Source organism: Oratosquilla oratoria, chromosome 6, assembly GCF_046742065.1.
Source record: "Oratosquilla oratoria isolate Oo_2021 chromosome 6, ASM4674206v1, whole genome shotgun sequence".
Taxonomy (NCBI): Eukaryota; Metazoa; Arthropoda; class Malacostraca; order Stomatopoda; family Squillidae; genus Oratosquilla; species Oratosquilla oratoria.
Window position 1 is genome coordinate 36,601,970 of NC_134782.1, and position 20,281 is coordinate 36,622,250.

Consider the following 20,281-nt stretch of genomic DNA (forward strand, 5'->3'; position numbering starts at 1 on the left):
ACCACTGTTACTACTACTACTACTACTACCACCACCACTGTTACTACTACTACTACTACCACCACCACTGTTACTACTACTACTACTACCACCACCACTGTTACTACTACTACTACCACCACCACTGTTACTACTACTACTACCACCACCACTGTTACTACTACTACTACCACCACCACTGTTACTACTACTACTACCACCACCACTGTTACTACTACTACTACCACCACCACTGTTACTACTACTACTACTACCACCACCACTGTTACTACTACTACTACTACCACCACCACTGTTACTACTACTACCACCACCACTGTTACTACTACTACTACTACCACTGTTACTACTACCAACACCACTGTTACTACTACTACTACCACCACTGTTACTACTACTACCACCACCACTGTTACTACTACTACCACCACCACTGTTACTACTACTACCACCACCACTGTTACTACTACTACCACCACCACTGTTACTACTACTACTACCACCACCACTGTTACTACTACTACCACCACCACTGTTACTACTACTACCACCACCACTGTTACTACTACTACTACCACCACCACTGTTACTACTACTACCACCACCACTGTTACTACTACTACTACCACCACCACTGTTACTACTACTACCACCACCACTGTTACTACTACTACCACCACCACCACTGTTACTACTACTACCACCACCACCACTGTTACTACTACTACTACCACCACCACTGTTACTACTACTACTACCACCACTGTTACTACTACTAATGTTACTACTACTACCACCACTGTTACTACTACTACCACCACCACTGTTACTACTACTACCACCACCACTGTTACTACTACTACCACCACCACTGTTACTACTACTACCACCACCACTGTTACTACTACTACTACCACCACCACTGTTACTACTACTACTAATTTTTTTTTTTTTTTTTAAGATAGTAATACGACCTCCATCCTATTGGAACTGTGTGGTGGAAGCAGCAGGGTCTGTCTTCCACAGACACAGTTCATTGGCCCCTCTCCCGCCAATGACTGTGGTCGACGACCCTTTTATTTGTCTATTTATTTATTTATTTTTAATAATGCCTAGTACAAAAGTTCATTTATCCTACTGTCAACCACCGTCTGCTCAAAATCCAGGTTTTGTATATGTGTTGATTTGGGCGGTGGGGACCTGGTACCTCTCAGGCACAAGAGGGCTGATCTTAGGAGTGAGAATGATAGTCTACATCTCATCCATGAAACAATGCTGCTTTTTGGTTGTTTCTTTTCAGCCATTACCTCAGCCAGCCGAGCGTAGAATGCCTTTGCTCTAGGACCCATCCCACCTGAAGTCGTAAAGGTTATAGGAGTGAATGAGCCCTGGTCTACATTCTGTATGCGCTCCTCGTACATCCTGATCTTCTCATGCTCGTTCCGAGAGTGGGATGCCTCAATAGTTAGGTTGCTGTAACAGGGGGCCATCGGATCAAATATTCGCATGTCAAAGAAAGCCAATTGTCCCCGTGTCCAGAAATCTCTTGCGCTGACATCCACTCTTGCTTCATCTGATGTGTTGGACGTGCGGTATCTGAAGTTCTCCCCTCCTAGTGGGAGTAATGTTGGTTCGATAGTCACATCCTTGCACACCTCCTGAAGCATTTGGGCAGTGAGATCTCTTACCTCATCGTGTCGCATGCAAATGAATCCACCTTGCTTGCATATCATTGCATGGTCTGGAGTAAATTGTACACCACAGGAGCATCTGTTAGGCAGCCCTCCTAATGGCCATCCATACCTCAGGGCAATGGCATCCATGAATTCTCTTTTGTTTAGGGTGAATCCCTTTGCCCTGATTGGTAGTGCTGTCAGCCAATTGGACGCCCCAACTTCCTGCGCCATTGTTATCTTTCTTTTTATATAATTCGATAGCCGAGCTAGAAGTGCTTGAAGTTCCTCCTTCTGCCTCTCCTCCCTTCCCTTTGAAATGTTTCTTCTAATTTCCCTAACCTCCTCCATGATAGTCTCCTTCCGTTGATCTTGTGACACGATGTTGTTTGTCAATGAGGACGTGAGTTTCATGGAGTTTCGGTGTTCTGTGTCGGCAAGGTTTAGCGGGTTGGAGATACCTAGCCCTCCCAATCTAGGTGGAAGTTCCATAAGTTTTCTTTCCTCTTCGTTTATTGTCCGTCCGTTGGTGATGGCCGGTATTAGCTCGTTTCTGATGGTTTCTTCAAGGGGTCTTAGTAGGTCGGTGATGTTCGGTACCGTCCTTAATATGTAGTTCCACTTATGTTTCACACCATATATGAATGCGGCATATGCCGCCTGCGGTTCGGTCTTTGCAAAGTTGGCTAGAATCCTAACTTCCGCCACCCATTCGTTAACTTTCTTTTCAACATATTGCTTTTTAAAGGATTCTGAGCCGATCACTGCACCGAGATGTCTTTCCCCCTCCTTTGTTACCTTCACTTCACTGTTCTCAAAGAGGATTCTGGCATTGTTAAAGTACTCTGGCTTCACTATGAGGACAGATTTCTTTGCATTCGGAATGTAACCTAAGCCCGGGCCGTGTGCCAACACCAGATCCCACCACTTTTTTAGGTCAGCTACTTTTCCTGCGCCCGTGAGATCATCTGCATATGCTACCTGTTTGACCCCGGTGTCCTCATATTGTATCTTCTGCTGCAGGTGCATAAGACCGAGCGCATACATTGCCATGGCCACCGGGTCTCCCTGAGTGGTGCCTTCCGCTGATTTGATGATCTCCATTTTCGTTTCTTTCTTCTCCGCCCTGCTGGTGACAACTAGGTTTGCTGGTTCTCTGTATGTGTTCTCCACATACTTGGCCAACACTGGGCATTTAATTTTGATGTTGTGTATGGTAGCCTCTCTATTTAAGTTGTTGAATGCGTTTGATGCATCGACTAATAGGACTGCTTCGCAGTCTGGTTCCTCGAATATTTTTCTCATGGCGTGGACTGCAGCCTCGGAACCCGCCTGTTGCCCTGCGCACACCTGCAGGTTGCCAGCCGCTTCTCGCACCTCATCCTTCGCGACTTCCATAATTGCTTTTCCTATTCTTCTACTACTACTACTACTACTACCACTGTTACTACTACTACTACTACTACTACTACTACTACTACTACTACTACTACTACTACTACTGCTACCACTGTTACTACTACTACTACTACCACTGTTACTACTACTACTACCACCGTTACTACTACTACCACCGTTAATACTACTATTACCACTGTTACTACCACTGTTACTACTACTATTACCACTGTTACAATTACCACTGTTACTATTACCACTGTTACTATTACCACTGTCACTATTACCACTGTTACTACTACTATTACCCCTGTTACTACTACTATTACCGCTGTTACTACTATTACCGCTGTTACTACTATTACCGCTGTTACTACTATTGCCACCACTACTACTATTGCCACCACTACTACTATTGCCACCACTACTACTATTGCCACCACTACTACTATTGCCACCACTACTACTATTGCCACCACTACTACTATTGCCACCACTACTACTATTGCCACCACTACTACTATTGCCACCACTACTACTATTGCCACCACTACTACTATTGCCACCACTACTACTATTGCCACCACTACTACTATTGCCACCACTACTACTATTGCCACCACTACTACTATTGCCACCACTACTATTGCCACCACTACTATTGCCACCACCACTACTACTACCACTGCCACCACCACTACTACTAATGCCACCACCACTACTACTGCTACTAATGCCACCACCACTACTACTGCTACTAATGCCACCACCACTACTAATGCCACCACCACTACTAATGCCACCACCACTACTAATGCCACCACCACTACTAATGCCACCACCACTACTACTGCCACCACCACTACTACTACTACTGCCACTACTACTACTGCCACTGCCACCACCACCCCTGCCACTGCCACCACCACCACCCCTGCCACTGCCACCACCACCACCCCTGCCACTGCCACCACCACCACCACTGCCACTGCCACCACCACCACCACTGCCACTGCCACCACCACCACCACTGCCACTGCCACCACCACCACCACTGCCACTGCCACCACCACTGCCACTGCCACCACCACCACCACTGCCACTGCCACCACCACTGCCACTGCCACCACCACCACCACTGCCACTGCCACCACCACCACCACTGCCACTGCCACCACCACTGCCACTGCCACCACCACTGCCACTGCCACCACCACCACCACTGCCACTGCCACCACCACTGCCACTGCCACCACCACCACCACTGCCACCACCACCACTGCCACTGCCACCACCACCACTGCCACTGCCACTGCCACCACCACTGCCACTGCCACCACCACTGCCACTGCCACCACCACTGCCACTGCCACCACCACTGCCACTGCCACCACCACTGCCACCACCACTGCCACTGCCACCACCACTGCCACCACCACTGCCACTGCCACTGCCACCACCACTGCCACTGCCACTGCCACCACCACTGCCACTGCCACTGCCACCACCACTGCCACCACCACCACCACTGCCACTGCCACCACAAACCACCACCACTGCCACTGCCACCACAAACCACCACCACTGCCACCACAAACCACCACCACCACTGCCACCACAAACCACCACTGCCACTGCCACCACCACTGCCACTGCCACCACCACCGCCACTGCCACCGCCACTGCCACCGCCACTGCCACCACCACCGCCACTGCCACTGCCACTGCCACTGCCACCGCCACTGCCACCACCACCGCCACTGCCACTGCCACCACCACCGCCACTGCCACTGCCACCACCACCGCCACTGCCACCACCACCGCCACTGCCACTGCCACCACCACCGCCACTGCCACTGCCACCACCACCGCCACTGCCACCACAACCGCCACTGCCACTGCCACCACCACTGCCACCACCACCACTGCCACCACCACCGCCACTGCCACCACCACTGCCACTGCCACCACTGCCACTGCCACCACCACTGCCACTGCCACTGCCACCACCACTGCCACTGCCACTGCCACCACCACTGCCACTGCCACTGCCACTGCCACCACCACTGCCACTGCCACTGCCACCACCACTGCCACTGCCACCACCACTGCCACTACCTCTGCCACTGCCACTGCCACTGCCACTGCCACCACCACTGCCACTGCCACCACCACTGCCACTGCCACCACCACTGCCACTGCCACCACCACTGCCACCACCACTGCCACCACCACCACCACTGCCACCACCACCACAACTGCCACCAACACTGCCACTGCCACCACCACCACTGCCACTGCCACCACCACCACCACTGCCACCACCACCACCACCACTGCCACTGCCACCACCACCACCACCACTGCCACTGCCACCACCACCACCACTGCCACTGCCACCACCACTGCCACCACCACCACCACCACTGCCACTGCCACCACCACTGCCACCACCACTGCCACCACCACTGTCACCACCACCGCCACCACCACTGCCACCACCACGGCCACCACCACCACCACTACCACCACCACAACTAATACCACAACCACTACCACTACCACTAACACCACCACTTCTACCACCACCACCTCTATCACCATCACAACTGACACCAGTGCCACCACCACCACCACTGCCACTGCCACCACAAACCACCACTGCCACTGCCACCACCACCACTGCCACCACCACCACCACCACTGCCACCACCACCACTGCCACCACCACCACTGCCACTGCTACTACTGCCACTACTGCCACTACTACTACTACTGCCACTACTACTACTGTCACTACTGCCACTACTACTGTTACTACTGACACTACTACTACTACTGTCACTACTGCCACTACTACTACTGCCACTATTACTACTGCCACTACTACTTTCTTATCAGATTTTTTTTTCGTTGCATCTTCTATCGACACAACCGTCGACTATACTCCATTCCATTCTTGCCTACTTCGCCCCGCCATCATTCACGCCCCCCACCCCCAACCGACCCCCTGGCTATTTTCCTTTTTTCTCGAGTCCTTTGGCCCCCAATCCTGTGTCCTCTAGGGCGATTTTGTTTTCGGACAATCCTCTGTCGATGCAACCCCGTTGCTGGACTATGTCATCCTCGCCTTGTCTCGTGGAACTTTACTCGTTCCTCTCCCCTCTTCCCCCTCGGCTATTCATTTTCTCTTGTTCTTTCATCCGGCCGTAGCACAGGTCCTGTATCCTTGGTCCGTGGTTCATCGCGCCCCTCGTTCCCCCTTCCTCCCTCCCTCTCTTCTCTTCCCCCTCCTCCCTCCCCCTACTTGCGCACACGTACACCCGCACCTACACACCCGCCCACCCACAAGTCCCTGTTCCCTCTTTCGGGCCATCGTCTCTAATGGGAAGATCTCGATTGACTATACCCGCGCACTTCTGTCATTCACCTTGCTGGTGGTTTTCGGTAACGAGGAGGGCCATCGGCGGATGCCTCCCGGGTGGGTAAGTGGCTCGAGGAGGAAAGGGAGGAGATCCCGAAGGAATGGCGGGAAGGGGAGATCCGCCACGGGGAGCTGGAGGGCGGGCGGGCGGAGGAGCTGTGCAGTTGATGATGAATGGGTCGGCCACGTCACCTCGGCCCCGGGCTTCCGCGAAGTCACCCTCCTGTCTCTTGGCCTACGGGGACGAGTGTTTTCGTTGTGTCAACGAGAGGTAACGAGACCTTCTTTCAAGGTCGACAGAGAGCGCTCTACGGGTGTCGGTCGCCTGAGGTCCAAGTTTGCCGTTTCTATGGTGTTTTATTAGAAAAGTAATTTTTGTAAAATTCCTAATATATCTTCCAGGACAGATTGTTTTCATCAGGGTAGCAGGACTCGTAGTAATGTATTTGAATTGGACAAGTTTATGCTCAAGAATGAAATAGGTAAGAACTGGTTTACTAATAGTGGTTAACGAATAGGACAGACTTAACCATGCAGTGAGAGCTGAAACTACTGGTTGTTTTGAGAGAAGGTTAGATAACTTTATGGATAGGGATGACAGGGGATAAGGGACATGGAACTGCCTAGTATAGGCCTTATGGTCTCTTGCAGCTCCTCCATTCTTATGGTCTTGTGCTATTATTTTACAGCCTTCCATCTTTCATTCAAACCCGTCCTCGACTTGATATATTTGGTCGTTTGCCTCGTTTTTACCGTAAAAATATCACCAGCACAAAGGCACATAATATAAAAAAAAGTTAATGCATAAGAATATATATCAAGAAAAAATGTACATTTTCCCATTCTTGTATAAAAGCAATGGCGTCAAAACTGGGTTTATTTGCCACCAACAGATAGTGTAGACTCCATTTGTATCTCGGCAATGATATAATCGATGACGTCAGCAGACATTTATGACGTCAGACCAGTTTCGAACGTCGACAGGAGGTAGAATTATCACGATTTGATGTAGTTTTCATAATTGTTTTATTTAATTTTACATTATCTTCTAAATTATTTACGTAGTTTTTTAATAACACTGATTATAAGATCTATTTGCATGAGAGATTGTATACATTCAGCGACACGACGCCACCTGTTACCAGGCATTGACACTAACACAAAATCGTCGACTTCAAAATCTGGCTGAACTTGTGGATCCGGGCTCTGGGGCGCGTCGACTTCATGGAAGGAGGTGACCAGAGTTGAGTAGATACAGACTGAAATAGATATCATTACTGTGTTTTTAGTGTTTAGTTATCATAGCTGTGTTTTATAGTGTTTAGTTAGATAGTTGGAAAAAAGGATAAGAAATTTCACCAGGCCAAGTTTGCTATGCCTCACCATAACCGGTATGTTTCCTTTTGTTAACCTTTTCAGTCCTATGCACATTTGGTACCGCGCGACGGTTTCCTACATATCTCGTTAGGTCTCTAATCTCCCACGATGTTGTTTCTCTTTAAATTTTACGTACCTGAGAGCAAACTCTTCACTGAAATGCTCGAATGTTCTGTTTTTTTTTGTTTGTTTTTTTTCTATACGATCTGAAAAAAAGCCAAAAAATGCCCGCATAGGACAGCTTCGAACAAGAAATTACCCGTTTCAAAGTCGAGGGAAACTATATTTTCGACTTCTTCCACGACTGCAAATGTCTCGTTATTCCTGGCACTCAGACTCGTGGTCGACGGAAGGTCCCTTTTTTTTTCTATTGTGACAAATAACCTTGATGTGCAGATAAGGTTTCCAGCCTTTCGCTCGTTAACTTGCAAATGTGCCCCAGTTGCAAGGCTTCCCCCATTAAAAACCTCTTTGCAGAGCATTAGTATTGCACAAGGTGCATGAAGGTTTCGTGCATCTGAGGCCGAGAGGTCTGGAATGTACTTCTGAATATCAGAAAATTATTTCCATTGATGTATCTTGAGGCAATAGCGGAAAGATAAATTGGGAGAAAGACAAGAACATAAAAATGGAGAAGACTACAAGAGACCATAAGCAGTCTCCTTCATTCTTATGTTCTTGTCTTTCTGCCAAGTTATCTCTCCACTGTTGCCCTAAGATACACCAGATAAGAAGAATTTCTTATATTAAAACATAAAATAGAATAGAATAAAAAAAGAATATCAGATAATTATTTTCACTAGGGAAAAATCGACGGGAGATGAGAAGTTAAAAAAAATATATAGAATGTGTTGGGTCTGTCTCAAGGTTGTCAGGATAGGTACTAAGCTACTTGCCCCAATCCGTTCATGATAGAAATTGAAGGAGGCTCCTTCACCAGCTGGATCACCAGCTGGATCACCATACGAGGACAAATATTAATATTTGATGTAGAAATTTCAGAAAGTGGGATAAAACTCGTTCCATAGGAAAAAGTAGTCAAAGAATTCTAGCTAGCTTTCAATTAGGAGAGATACATTGCATGATTATTTAGAGGAATAATCTAAATCTTATTTGAGCCCCATTGTAGAAAAAAAGATGGAATTTTCAAACAATGAAACACCAGAAAAAAAAAATTGCGCACATATTCACATCATGTTTTAGATCGAAAAGTGATGAGAAGTAGAAGACATTATATTTCCAGTACTCTGTATTGTAGATGAAAAAAGGGAAATAGGGTGGAAAACCCAACAATCATCGGCCAATTCTACATGTAACGAGTCTTCTCGCATTTGCAACAAAATATTGTTTCCAAGCGATCCCCAAATATCATTAAAAAAAAAGTGAAAGACTTTGAAAGATACAAATTTGGTACCCAATGCCAAATAAAACGTACGAAAACCTCTTAAAACGTGTGAACCGCAAGAGAGAAAAAGATATGCCTTGGTATGGGTTTTTAGATTTTCGTAAGTAATCGACATCAATTTGAAAAATAAATACTAACATACGAGGAATTATGGCCTCTAGCTGCCAGGACGTATTTAACTTAAACGTAGGTAGAAAAAAATCACCGACCGCGTAGCTGGTGATTGTAATGTTCCCACAGAGGCGACTGAATGCAATACAATTCAGGATTTGCGTCACCGAATCAGAATACTGCGATGGCTGTCAATTGGTCATTTTTGTTTATTTCATTTTACTTCTTGTATGTTTATTTACTTCTTTATTTTTCTTCTTAACTTCCAGCCTCGTTATGAACCAAAATGTCTATTGTCCGTATTCTTTGCCATTGTAGCCCCATTGTATTATTTTGTAATAGTGATTACTACAGCATAGAGTTAAACTACATCGATATAGTTTGTAATCAAAGACCATCTACACCCTTGACATCCCCTCACCCCCACTACCGTCGGCACCTTTCCCTCTCCCTTCCCACCTCGACACACTCAAGCCCCAACTCCCTCCCAGAGCTTCCCCGCTTTCCCTAACACTTTTGAGTGCCAAATACCCCCCTCCCCCCTCCCACACCCAACCCGGAACTGCTGAAGACCCTCTAGTACGAGCTAAGAACCCCTTGCTTCCTCCCGCAGGGCACGAACTCTGACGAGCGTCTGGCCAGGTCCTTCCTGAGGCAGTACAACCGACAGGCGAGCGAGGCGTGCAACCGGTTCATGACGTCCAGCTGGAACTACAACACCAACGCCACGGTCTTCAACAAGCGTGCTATGGTGAGTACAGTGCCTGACTGGAGTGCCTCTTCCCTGCAACCCACACTCCCCAGGTCTGAACGAGCCGTTTCATTTCAAGAAAATGGGCTATGACGTCATGAGGAGCGCAAGGTGCCAGTCAGGCTCCCTCTGGTCGCGCTGCGTATCGGAAGACGTTTGTCAAAGTTACTGTTTTCGTACTTCCTCATGACGTCACGTCTTCGGTTTTCTTTCCTCTATGTATGTGTGTGTGAGAAAGCTATAGGAAAGGGGAAGGATGTTTTTTGGGCTTTTATGGATCTGGAAAAGCTTATGATAGGGTAGACAGAAAGGCACTGTGGGAGGTTATGCAGATTTATGGGATAGGAGGAAAGCTTTTGGGAGCTGTCAAGAGTTTTTATGAGAGTAGTAGAGCTTGTGTCAGGATTAGAAATGGAGAGAGTGAGTGGTTTGAAGTAAAGGTGGGACTTCGTCAAGGATGCGTTATGTCGCCCTGGCTGTTCAACTTATACATGTATGGGGTGGTGCGAGAGGTGAATGCTAGGGTAGTGGGTCAGGGATTGGAGATGGTTAAAGAAAATGGAGAAAAGTGGGAGGTGAGCCAGCTGTTGTTTGCGGACGACACTGCGCTTGTGGCAGGGTCGGAGGAGGGATTGAGGAAGCTGGTGGCAGAGTTTGGGAGAGTATGTGATAGAAGAAAGCTAAAGATAAATGTGGGTAAAAGTAAGGTGATGAGATGTACAAGGGGTGAAAGTGGCAGTAGACTGGAAGTGAACATTAAGGGAGAGCGACTGGAGGAAGTGGATAGTTTTAGTTACTTGGGTGCGAGTGTAGCAGGAAAAGGAGTGAAGGTGGAGGTAGAATGTAGATTGAGAGAAGCGAGTAAATGCCTTGGTGGATTAAAGAGGGTAATGAGGAATAGACATTTGGGAATGGATGCGAAGAGGAGACTGTATGAAGGAGTGATTGTGCCAACAGCACTGTATGGGGCAGAAACGTGGAACATAAGAGAAGAAGAGAGAAGGAGTTTGAATGTGTTTGAGATGAGGTGTCTGAGAAGTATGGTGGGGGTTACTAGGCTGGATAGAGTGAGAAATGAGGAGGTGAGGAGGAGAACAGGAGTGAAAAAGGATTTGGGAGATAGGGTTGATGAAAGAATATTAGGATGGTTTGGACACATGGAAAGAATGAGTGAGGAAAGACTAGTAAAAGAGGTATGGAAGGCAGATGTGGAGGGAGTGAACATGAGGGGACGTCCTAGGATGAGGTGGATGGATGGGGTGAAGGGGGCTTTGGGGAAGAGGGGAATGTCTGTTGAGGAAGGAAGGGAGAGGACGGAAGACAGAGGTGAGTGGAGAATGGTTGTATATGGATGATGTTGTGATTACATGAGGAGGAATGGGCGGGGGGTGGGGGGTGGGGTAGTATGTGTGAGTAAATTTTGACGCAGCCCGAAGGGATTTCTCCCCGTCCTCTCCTTATATGTAAGGGGGAACGGAGAGGGGTCGCCGATTAAATGAAGCGGCCTTGCTGTGGATGTGCTGTGTCTTGCGACACTGCTTCTGACCCAGGGCGGTGGGCAGGGTGCAGGGATGACCCGTCATCCAGGAGGTGCTCAGATGAGAGGGAGGGTGGGAGGGGTGTGGAGTGTATTTAGGGATGAAATGGGTGGGAGTGTTTTTATGCCTTTCCCTTTTTGGCTACCTCCCTTGGAAGGGGGAAAAAGCCTTGGTATATGTATGTATGTATGTATGTGTGTGTGGGGAGGGGTCGGTGGGGGATTGGATGTGAGCATGTGCGTACATGCACCTCGTTGCACTTGATGAATAATATATTTACTTAGTTGTATTTGCCGTTAGGTTGTACAGAAATGGGGTTACGCTCAACCTCTCCTTGTAAGATTTGCCTGCAAGCCTGTAAATAGTTTTGATTGCTACTACTCGTATTCTCACGAGCTTGCTTGTACATTTCCCTGCATACCTCAGTTTTGGAAGGATTTGAACCTCCATGATTATTCATTAGATTGTTTATTTTTGTTTAATTTTCTTTTTTCATAACCTGTTCGAAAGACTTTATTTGTAGTATCAGATTAGATCCAAGGAGTCTTTTTCGTTAAAAAAGAAAAAAAAAAGGAAATCTGTAGGGACAGTCGGAAGGATTAGTGATGGAACAAAGACATTTTTTTATGCTTCCTTGTCCCTATTCGAGACAAAACTGAGAAGCTGCAACAGTGTGCATCCTTTCCTCCTTGTGTTGCAAGAGGAACTGTTTTTCTTTCTGATGTCCCCGATGCCCTTGGCTCGACACCTAACGAACTTGAGAGGAAACGCTGGAGGACCTGCGTACTCAATGAATCGGATCCTACGCAGTTGGCCTCGTCGGGTAACCATGTCAGAATGAACGAGTTCTGTCAGCAATTGGACACTTTTTTATGATTTTTTATGCTTATGTGTTCATCTATCCGAACATCTGTTTCCTTTGTTCTTAGACAACACACAAATGTAGATTTGGCAATGGGCAATTTCTTCTCTCTCCCTCTCCCAAATTCTTCTTCGATTTCTTTGTTTCCTCATACCTCTGACTTGTTACAATCGCACCACCAAGGTCCCCGTCCCTTGCAGCGGAGAACAAGAGGCCCTGGGCGATACTTGTCCCTTGCGACGAGGAGCCCTGGACGCCCCTCGATCCGCCAACCTAGCAGCTGGGACCGGAGGTCCTTGTCAGTCCTTGCCTCACCTCGCACAGGGGATTGGGGAGACCCGACCGGTCCCTGCCCCTAACAGCTTGTGTGTGTGTGGGGGGGGGCGGTCTGTGCCCCTTGCAGCTTGTGGGGGGGGGGGGGGCCTGGGTGCGAGGTTCATTAGTAGCACGTACCTCGTTCTTGGAACGGAGTCACAGGACCTGGGATGTAATTACCTCTTGGGCACACGGGGTTCCTAGGCAGCCCTGCTTCCTTTAGTTGGAGCCGTGGGTCTTTGGAGTGTCCCCCGACCCGTGCTGCGGCCCAGGTGGGGATCCTCTTCTGTCCCGTCTTGTCCTGTCTCGTCTCAGTGTCACGTGTTCCCGAGAGGTCTTGTCCCCGCTCCATGCCACTGGTGTTGCGAGGTTCTCTTCTTCCTCTAGAGTTGGCAATATTTCAAGCCCATCTCGTTCAAGAGCAGTCAGCAGATTTGTATCTTATATGTTCGGAAAAACACTGCACGAGCATTGTCTGTCCGCCGACTCGATTTTTTTTATTTTTTATTTTTCTCTCTCCGTGCTAGACATCCCCCGCACGGGATGACAAGGACACTCGCCCGAAGAACTGATCTTGATCTCTGATTCGCTCTTCGCCGAAGAGAGGACCCTCGATGGAGGAGACGAAGGAAGGGGACGAGACGCCCACAGAATTCACGGCTGAAGGGGCAAGTTGATCGAACCTGTCGAGAGCTGTTTGCAGTGGAATGGGAGGGTGGCTGCGTGGGAGCTTGCCCGGGGATACCGCGGGGACTGGCGCCGGCGTGTGGGTGAAGCAAGGCGCTCCCTGGCGTATGATACCCCTCTATTTGATGATGAAAACCGACGCTTCGCGTTATGTTGTGAACGTTGCCGTTCTTATATGGTCTGGAACAATCAATTACGTGTAGAGAGCTGTAACAATCCTCTTTAATGTACCGGATGTTGCGTTGCATTACGTTATTGTTTCTGGCGTCCATTCCCGCTCTCCACCCTTGCCTCCTTGCCTTCATGCGTTTCTTTTCTTGCAGTAGCGCGCAAAAACCAAACAGCCGGTTTCCGTTACTTTCATTAAGATTTATTTTCGCTATTTTCTTTGTTCTCAAGCGCCCCGCGGCTTTCAAACTTTATGTAATAGTGTTTTAGCTTTTAGTTATTGTTTTTTGTCACTTGTTATTTGTCGTCTTGTTTCTTCTCGTTTGTTTTTAAAGTCGTAGAATCGTGCGTTTGTCTTTTGTTTATTTTACTCTTCTATTTGAGCCTGTGGTATGATATTTGTACTTTGTTCGTGTATTTTTCTTGTAGAACTGTTGTTCTTTCGTTGCTTCGCTATGAACTAAAACGAAACTTTGAGAAAGTGGGCAATGGTCTCCATACTTGACTTCTTAAAAGTTTGTATTTTCTTCAAAGACCAAAATAATATACAATTTTCCCTCCACTGTAATGTTGCACATCACAACTGGCCGTCCCGTAACGTAACGTTAAATTTGGCCACAAATTTTAGTCCTTAGTTTGAAAACTGTTGATGTTTCTTATTACACATGGGACGAGGGGGGGGGGCGCCATGGCCCAGGGGTTAACGTGCGTGCCTGACCTTCTCCGAGGAAGGTCAAACGCACAGATTCAAATCCTGTCCTGGCCACAACATCAAGGCAAGGAAGAGTATTCTCTCTTGTAAGGCCCCGAACAAAGGAGTTCGTGTCGCAAAAACTGTTTGGTCACCCCCCTATAAAGGGGAAAGGACCTTTTGGTATATGTACATGTATGTATTATGTATAGAAAGTTGCACATGGGCCTTTCCTTGCCACGAAGGCCTCGTGATGACATAATAGACTGACACTCGAAGGCCACAGTCTGACACACGTTGCAGATATCTACCATTATCAATACACAGAAAGATGCCCAAAACATTATTTGACCTTAGCACTAAAGCAACTGCTCTATTGCCGGGGCGAGGTTTTCTGCATCTAGCACCCATTTCCCCCTTTTTTTCTTCTTCTTTACAGTTGACCAGACAGCTGGAGTGGACGCAGTTTCACCAGCTGGCGTGGCGGGAGGCCACCAAGTTCGCCTGGAGGAACTTCAGCGACCCCGCCGTCAGGAGGCAGTTCTCCTACCTCACCGTCCTCGGCAGCTCGGCCTTGGAGAAGGACGATCTTGATGAGGTAGGGATTCTATCTATTTATTCATTCATTTTTTTTTTTCATTTGCTTTTTCATTATTTTATTTGTCCATTTTCTCAGCAACAGGAGCAACCGCAACCCATACCACATTTTTTCCTAGTAGGGTTTCCTCTAGTGTCTAGCTTTAACCCTAATTTTGTTGTTCTTTTTTTAGCCCTTGGCATGGAAGAGGGTTAAAAAGAAACTGATTTCTTCATATTTACTATTTCTCCCTAAAATCTCGCCTTTCATCACTTCTGACTCCTTGCCTTTGGTGCGACATGGTCTCCCATGAATAGAAGCGTTGGTTATCGCAGGCGAAGTATCAATACTTTTGTGTTTTCAGCTGAACGGACTTGTGCTACAAATGCGGAACAGCTACTCCAGAGCACGTATCTGTCGCTTTGATCCCAGTGCACCAGGAGCCTCTGCTGTGGGCATAAACAACAATCCAGACTACGACGACGACGGCGACGACTGCGCGAAAGTTCTGCCCTTCGAACCTGGTGGGTTGATCTCCTATCATTCCAAAAGATAATGAAATAAAGTTTCTCTAGGTCTTGTACGTCAGGTAAGTTTTTATGGTTGTCAGTTGTCATTTTGATGTGGATAACGCAAACGGTTGTTAGGAAAGTTCATGAAATATTTTCTCGAATTCCTGAAAAACCTGGAAGTATTTAGCCTTTTTTTTTCGAAGCATATTATGGTTAATCTTGTATGGAGTGGAATGAGGACTTGTATATCTTAGACTAGGAGACAAATACTAGAGAGAGTAAACCCCACTTGGAAAGAGAGGTTAAATTTATATAAAGAAAAAAGAAGTATGGGCGTAAGAAGAAAAAATGAAGAATGGAAAACAGTGAAACAAGAGTTTGATTTATTTTCCATATGTTTATTCGTTCATTTGAAATAAAAAGGCAGTATAGACTAGAATAATTTTAAAATGTGTTCACAAAGAGCACGATGATGATAAGACGTAATGTATGGCTGTCATAGTTAATAACACCTTTAATTTTATTTTTGTCATTCCAGTGTTCCTACTCACTGCTGTTGACATTGTCCTGGTACGCAATTATCCGAGACTCAAATCTCCGTTCTCCGTGACTGTGACCACAGAACATCAACGGAGACCACAGCTCATTACTATGGCCACACCTGGACCACGACCAGAAACTGATGACAATATTGTGACCACAACAACGACTACAACCAGAAACTGATGACAATGTTCTGACCACAACACCATGGGTCGATATTTAGACCATAACAGCAATTTTGTGACCGTAAACGCAGCTACAACTACAACAGCGGCCGAGACCATGATTATGACCAGTCTACAACCATATCGTGAGCACAGTCACGACAATAGATGAAAAAAAAAAAAATCTAGGTCCTAGATTTACAAACAAACCCGACCCGATTTCCTTGGTCCAAACCTGTTAAGGGCGGATTTTCTTCTGAAATTAGATAGAACGGTTTGGCGTTAGCCAATGCCAAATTGTTCAATTATTCACTCTCTAGGATATATGTCATTTTTCGGTTCTACCCCAAAAATCAGTTACAAAATACGGGAATACGAAGATCACTGTTTGGAAATATCTGTTGAGAATGATGTGGTTGGTGTGTGCCAAGATTACTGATACGGTGTTCCAAGTTTAGAACAGCCCCATGCCTTTCTTCCTGGGCAGATGATGTTGCACAAATTTTATTGTAATCAAAGTTATAGATAATTATCGAGCACACTGACTCTGGAAGAAAATAAAAATAACATTAAATGTGGTACAAGTAGATTATTCTGATAGTGAAATCTTTGATTTTCGTGGAAGGGGAAAATATTCGGATAGGAAAAAAAATAAAACTAATGAAATTATTTTTCAGCATACATAAGGTGTTCTTCGGGACTGGCGGGTGTTGCGAGTTTCGTTACATGTTTCATGGCAGGTTTCATGGTAGTTTTCTTACGTGTCTCATGGTAGGTTCTACGCGTTTTTTTTTTTTTTTTTTTTTTTTTTTCTCTCTTGAAAATACTGTTGGAGCTAGTAGCTCAGCCTAGTAGCTTTGGCTTCGTATGATGTTCACTATACCGATGACCACTTGCATCTCGAACCTAGTCATTTGTGTTTGTGAGGAGACACGGGACGGAACTTCTTCTGAAGGGTCAATGTGGCGCTTGGTGAATACGTGGGGAAAACAAATCACTCTATTTCTTTTTTCATGCACCTTACACCACCACCATTTCCAACATGAATTATTACAAGACGACCACCACCATCACCTACTTACCCACTGACACCTCCCGGGTCTTTTACTCTGTTGTCTCTTCACACATGTGTCATGATCTTTGCATTTCTTTTTCTTTCCGTGCAGACATCCGTCGTCTCATGGCAAACTCCCGCAACCCCGACGAGCTGAGGCACTTGTGGCAGGAGTGGAGAGACGCTGCCGGACGACCCAACCGGGACAGATTCGAACGATTCGTCGAGCTGACCAACAGGGCAGCCAGGCTTAACGGTAAGAAGCCCCGGGCGGGTCGTCTCGAAACTGGCTAAATATTTCATACAGAAAAGAAAGGTCCATTCAACTACCCGTGATCTCTTGCAAATCTAAAGATCTTAATCCTCCTCATAAGAGGTGGTGGTGATGGTCGACGCAGGTTTTTATGCCCCGAATCTACGTCCTTTGTCCCAGATATCTCGTGGGAAATCCATTACAACCAGACACCAGAGAACAGCCACAGTCTTTGCCCATAAGTCACTCGTGGAAGAATGTTGTCTGGGTAAGGTTAGGGTGGGTCAGTGTAGGCTGTGTTCGATGTCTTCTGTGTGACTTGCATCTGGGACATTTTCTCCCACTGATATGACATACGTGATAGAGACCTCGCATGTAAGGCATTCTGGTGACAAATACTGCAACACTGTTTTCGTTCTCACCTCGACAGGTTTCGAGGACGCTGGCGAGTTCTGGAGGAGCAAATACGAGATGGAGGACATTCGAGAACAGATCGACGAGCTTTGGGGTCAACTGCGACCGCTCTATGAGCAATTGCACGCGTACGTGAGGAGGAAACTAAGGGAACGCTACGGAGAAGACGTAGTGCCTCAGGAGGGGCCCATCCCCGCACATCTCTTAGGTAAGTGACAATCCTCGAACTCCTCGATCTCGGTTGCATCACCCACTTCTCATCAGGCGTTACACCAACCCTTGTATCTCCTCCACCTGCTACAGCATCACCCATCGCTCCCCGAACCTCCCCTAAGCTGAACAAGATCCTTCTCTCTTACGCAGCCTGTCCTCTTCCTGTGAAGCTTCACACTCCCTCCCCCATCCTTGTGCAGCCCCCCTCCTCTTACCCACCCAGTAAAACCCCCTGCTCCCGAAGGCGAGAGCACCTTCCCTTCGTCATCCTTTCGTAAGTTTCTTCAGAAAGGTACTCTCCGCCCGTCAGACATTTCCTCGTGTTTGCATCTGCAGGTGACATGTGGGCCCAGTCCTGGACCAACATCCTCGACCTGACCGTGCCGTACCCGGGGCGTTCCGGCTTCGACGTGACCGGCGCAATGAGGCGCCAGGGCTACACCCCGGTCCGCATATTCCAAGAGGCGGACCGCTTCTACACGTCCCTTGGCCTCGAGCCGATGCCCGTCGACTTCTGGCGCAACTCCCTCTTCCAGAAGCCTCAAGACCGGCCAGTCATCTGCCACGCCTCCGCCTGGGATTTCTGCAACGGGCGGGACTACAGGTGTGTCTCTTTTCTTTTTTCTTTTTCTGCTTTCTTGGTACCTCGAGGTCGTGGCCTCCTTGGATTTTGTTCTAGCTAATCGGAGGATTTATCAAGCGAGGGACATGCTTAATCAGAGGCCCTGGTGTGGGTCAGTTGCTCTCCAGAACTAAAATAGAAAAGGAAAACTGCAAGGTAAAGAATAGAAGAAATCCAAAAAGGACGTTGCATTGACGACAATGGCACAAAACCGTGCGGCGTGCTGCTGTAGCAGGCATGGTTTGATGTCATTGATTTCGAACTCGTTCCTGGGGGAGATCAGATGTACGAGTGTTCCTCTGTCAACCCCATCTCTTCAGTCTTCCACTTTGTTACTCCCAACTTGTTTCCTTCGGACTCTTTCCACTACTTCTTTCCGGGAACCAATGATGGTCTTGGTCATTGCAGAGTAAAGAAGTGCACAGATGTGGACATGGAGAACCTGCTAACGGCCCACCACGAAGTTGGACACATACAGTACGACATGCGATACAGAGCGCAGCCCATCGTTTTCAGGTTAGTCTCTTAATTCAAAATGAAATGAAATAAGACAAATATATCGATGATTAGGGTGACCTTCAATCTTACCCTGGGATTCGGTTGTGCCCGGAGTAGCACTTGGGTGTGTATCGGGTGAAAATGAAATACGCCCAGGGAATAACCCTGTTCATGCCCTCGCCCCACCTTCCAAAGGGAAGGAGCCAATCCCGGTTTCCATGAGGCGGTAGCCGATGCCATGACCCTGTCGGCCACCTCGCCGGAGCACCTACAGGCCATAGGACTCCTCGGGGCCATCGACGAATCGTACGAGAGCGACATCAACTACCTGTTCGCCATTGCCCTGGACAAGATCGCCTTCCTTCCTTTCGGCTATCTCGTTGACCAGGTGGGTGCAGCTCTGCTCGTTATTCTGAAGGTGAATGCTACACAAGAACACAAGAGTGGAGGAGACTGCAAGAGACCATAAGGTCTACACTAGGGAGTTTGTCCTTTACCACCTGTGATCCATAAACATAAAGTTAATAGATAGATGAAAACGTTTTTAGAGTAAACGTCTTCAAGTTTGAGGTTTTATGAAAGCAGTTCCAAAAGACTAGCTGGCCCAACTCCTCTCAAATGTGCAGTGTTACTATGGCCTATATTACTAAAGTGACGACTATTGGAATATGCCCTCACGGGCTACTTAACAATATGGTTAGGTGAGTTCTGCCTTCTTTAATTACAACTGCGTTTGTGTGTCTGCGCTACTTGAGGATTTTTGCTTGACCTGGCCCCATTGCAGGAGGAAGGGTAATGACCTGTCAGTTCCAATTATGATGGCGCTAGTCTAGGTTTTAACTGCTTCAGCCCGGTGCCAGCGATGTCAATAACATTAGTTTCTTTAACCTCCTCGATAGTGAAGGGTGCCACAAAGACGAGAAACAGCAGTAAAAATATATATAGTGAAACTAGTCGCTCGGTGAGGAAAAGTAGACCTAAGATGAGGTTTGAATCCTTGGCTACCTTGGAAGTGACATGACGATGAGTAA

At 47.4% G+C, this 20,281-nt stretch overlaps 1 protein-coding gene across 2 annotated transcripts in view; it reads left to right on the forward strand.

Annotated features, from left to right (window-relative positions):
• Positions 1–20,281, forward strand: part of LOC143026393 (angiotensin-converting enzyme-like) — a 40,806-nt gene that overhangs the window by 3,737 nt on the left and 16,788 nt on the right. For both annotated transcript variants that reach the window (XM_076186687.1, XM_076186688.1), the window contains exons 2-9: positions 10,002–10,139; positions 14,840–14,998; positions 15,342–15,501; positions 17,363–17,506; positions 17,934–18,125; positions 18,467–18,734; positions 19,161–19,268; positions 19,446–19,638. In XM_076186687.1, the coding sequence (XP_076042802.1) occupies positions 10,002–10,139; positions 14,840–14,998; positions 15,342–15,501; positions 17,363–17,506; positions 17,934–18,125; positions 18,467–18,734; positions 19,161–19,268; positions 19,446–19,638 (1,362 nt within the window). The remainder of the gene's footprint in view (positions 1–10,001; positions 10,140–14,839; positions 14,999–15,341; positions 15,502–17,362; positions 17,507–17,933; positions 18,126–18,466; positions 18,735–19,160; positions 19,269–19,445; positions 19,639–20,281) is intronic.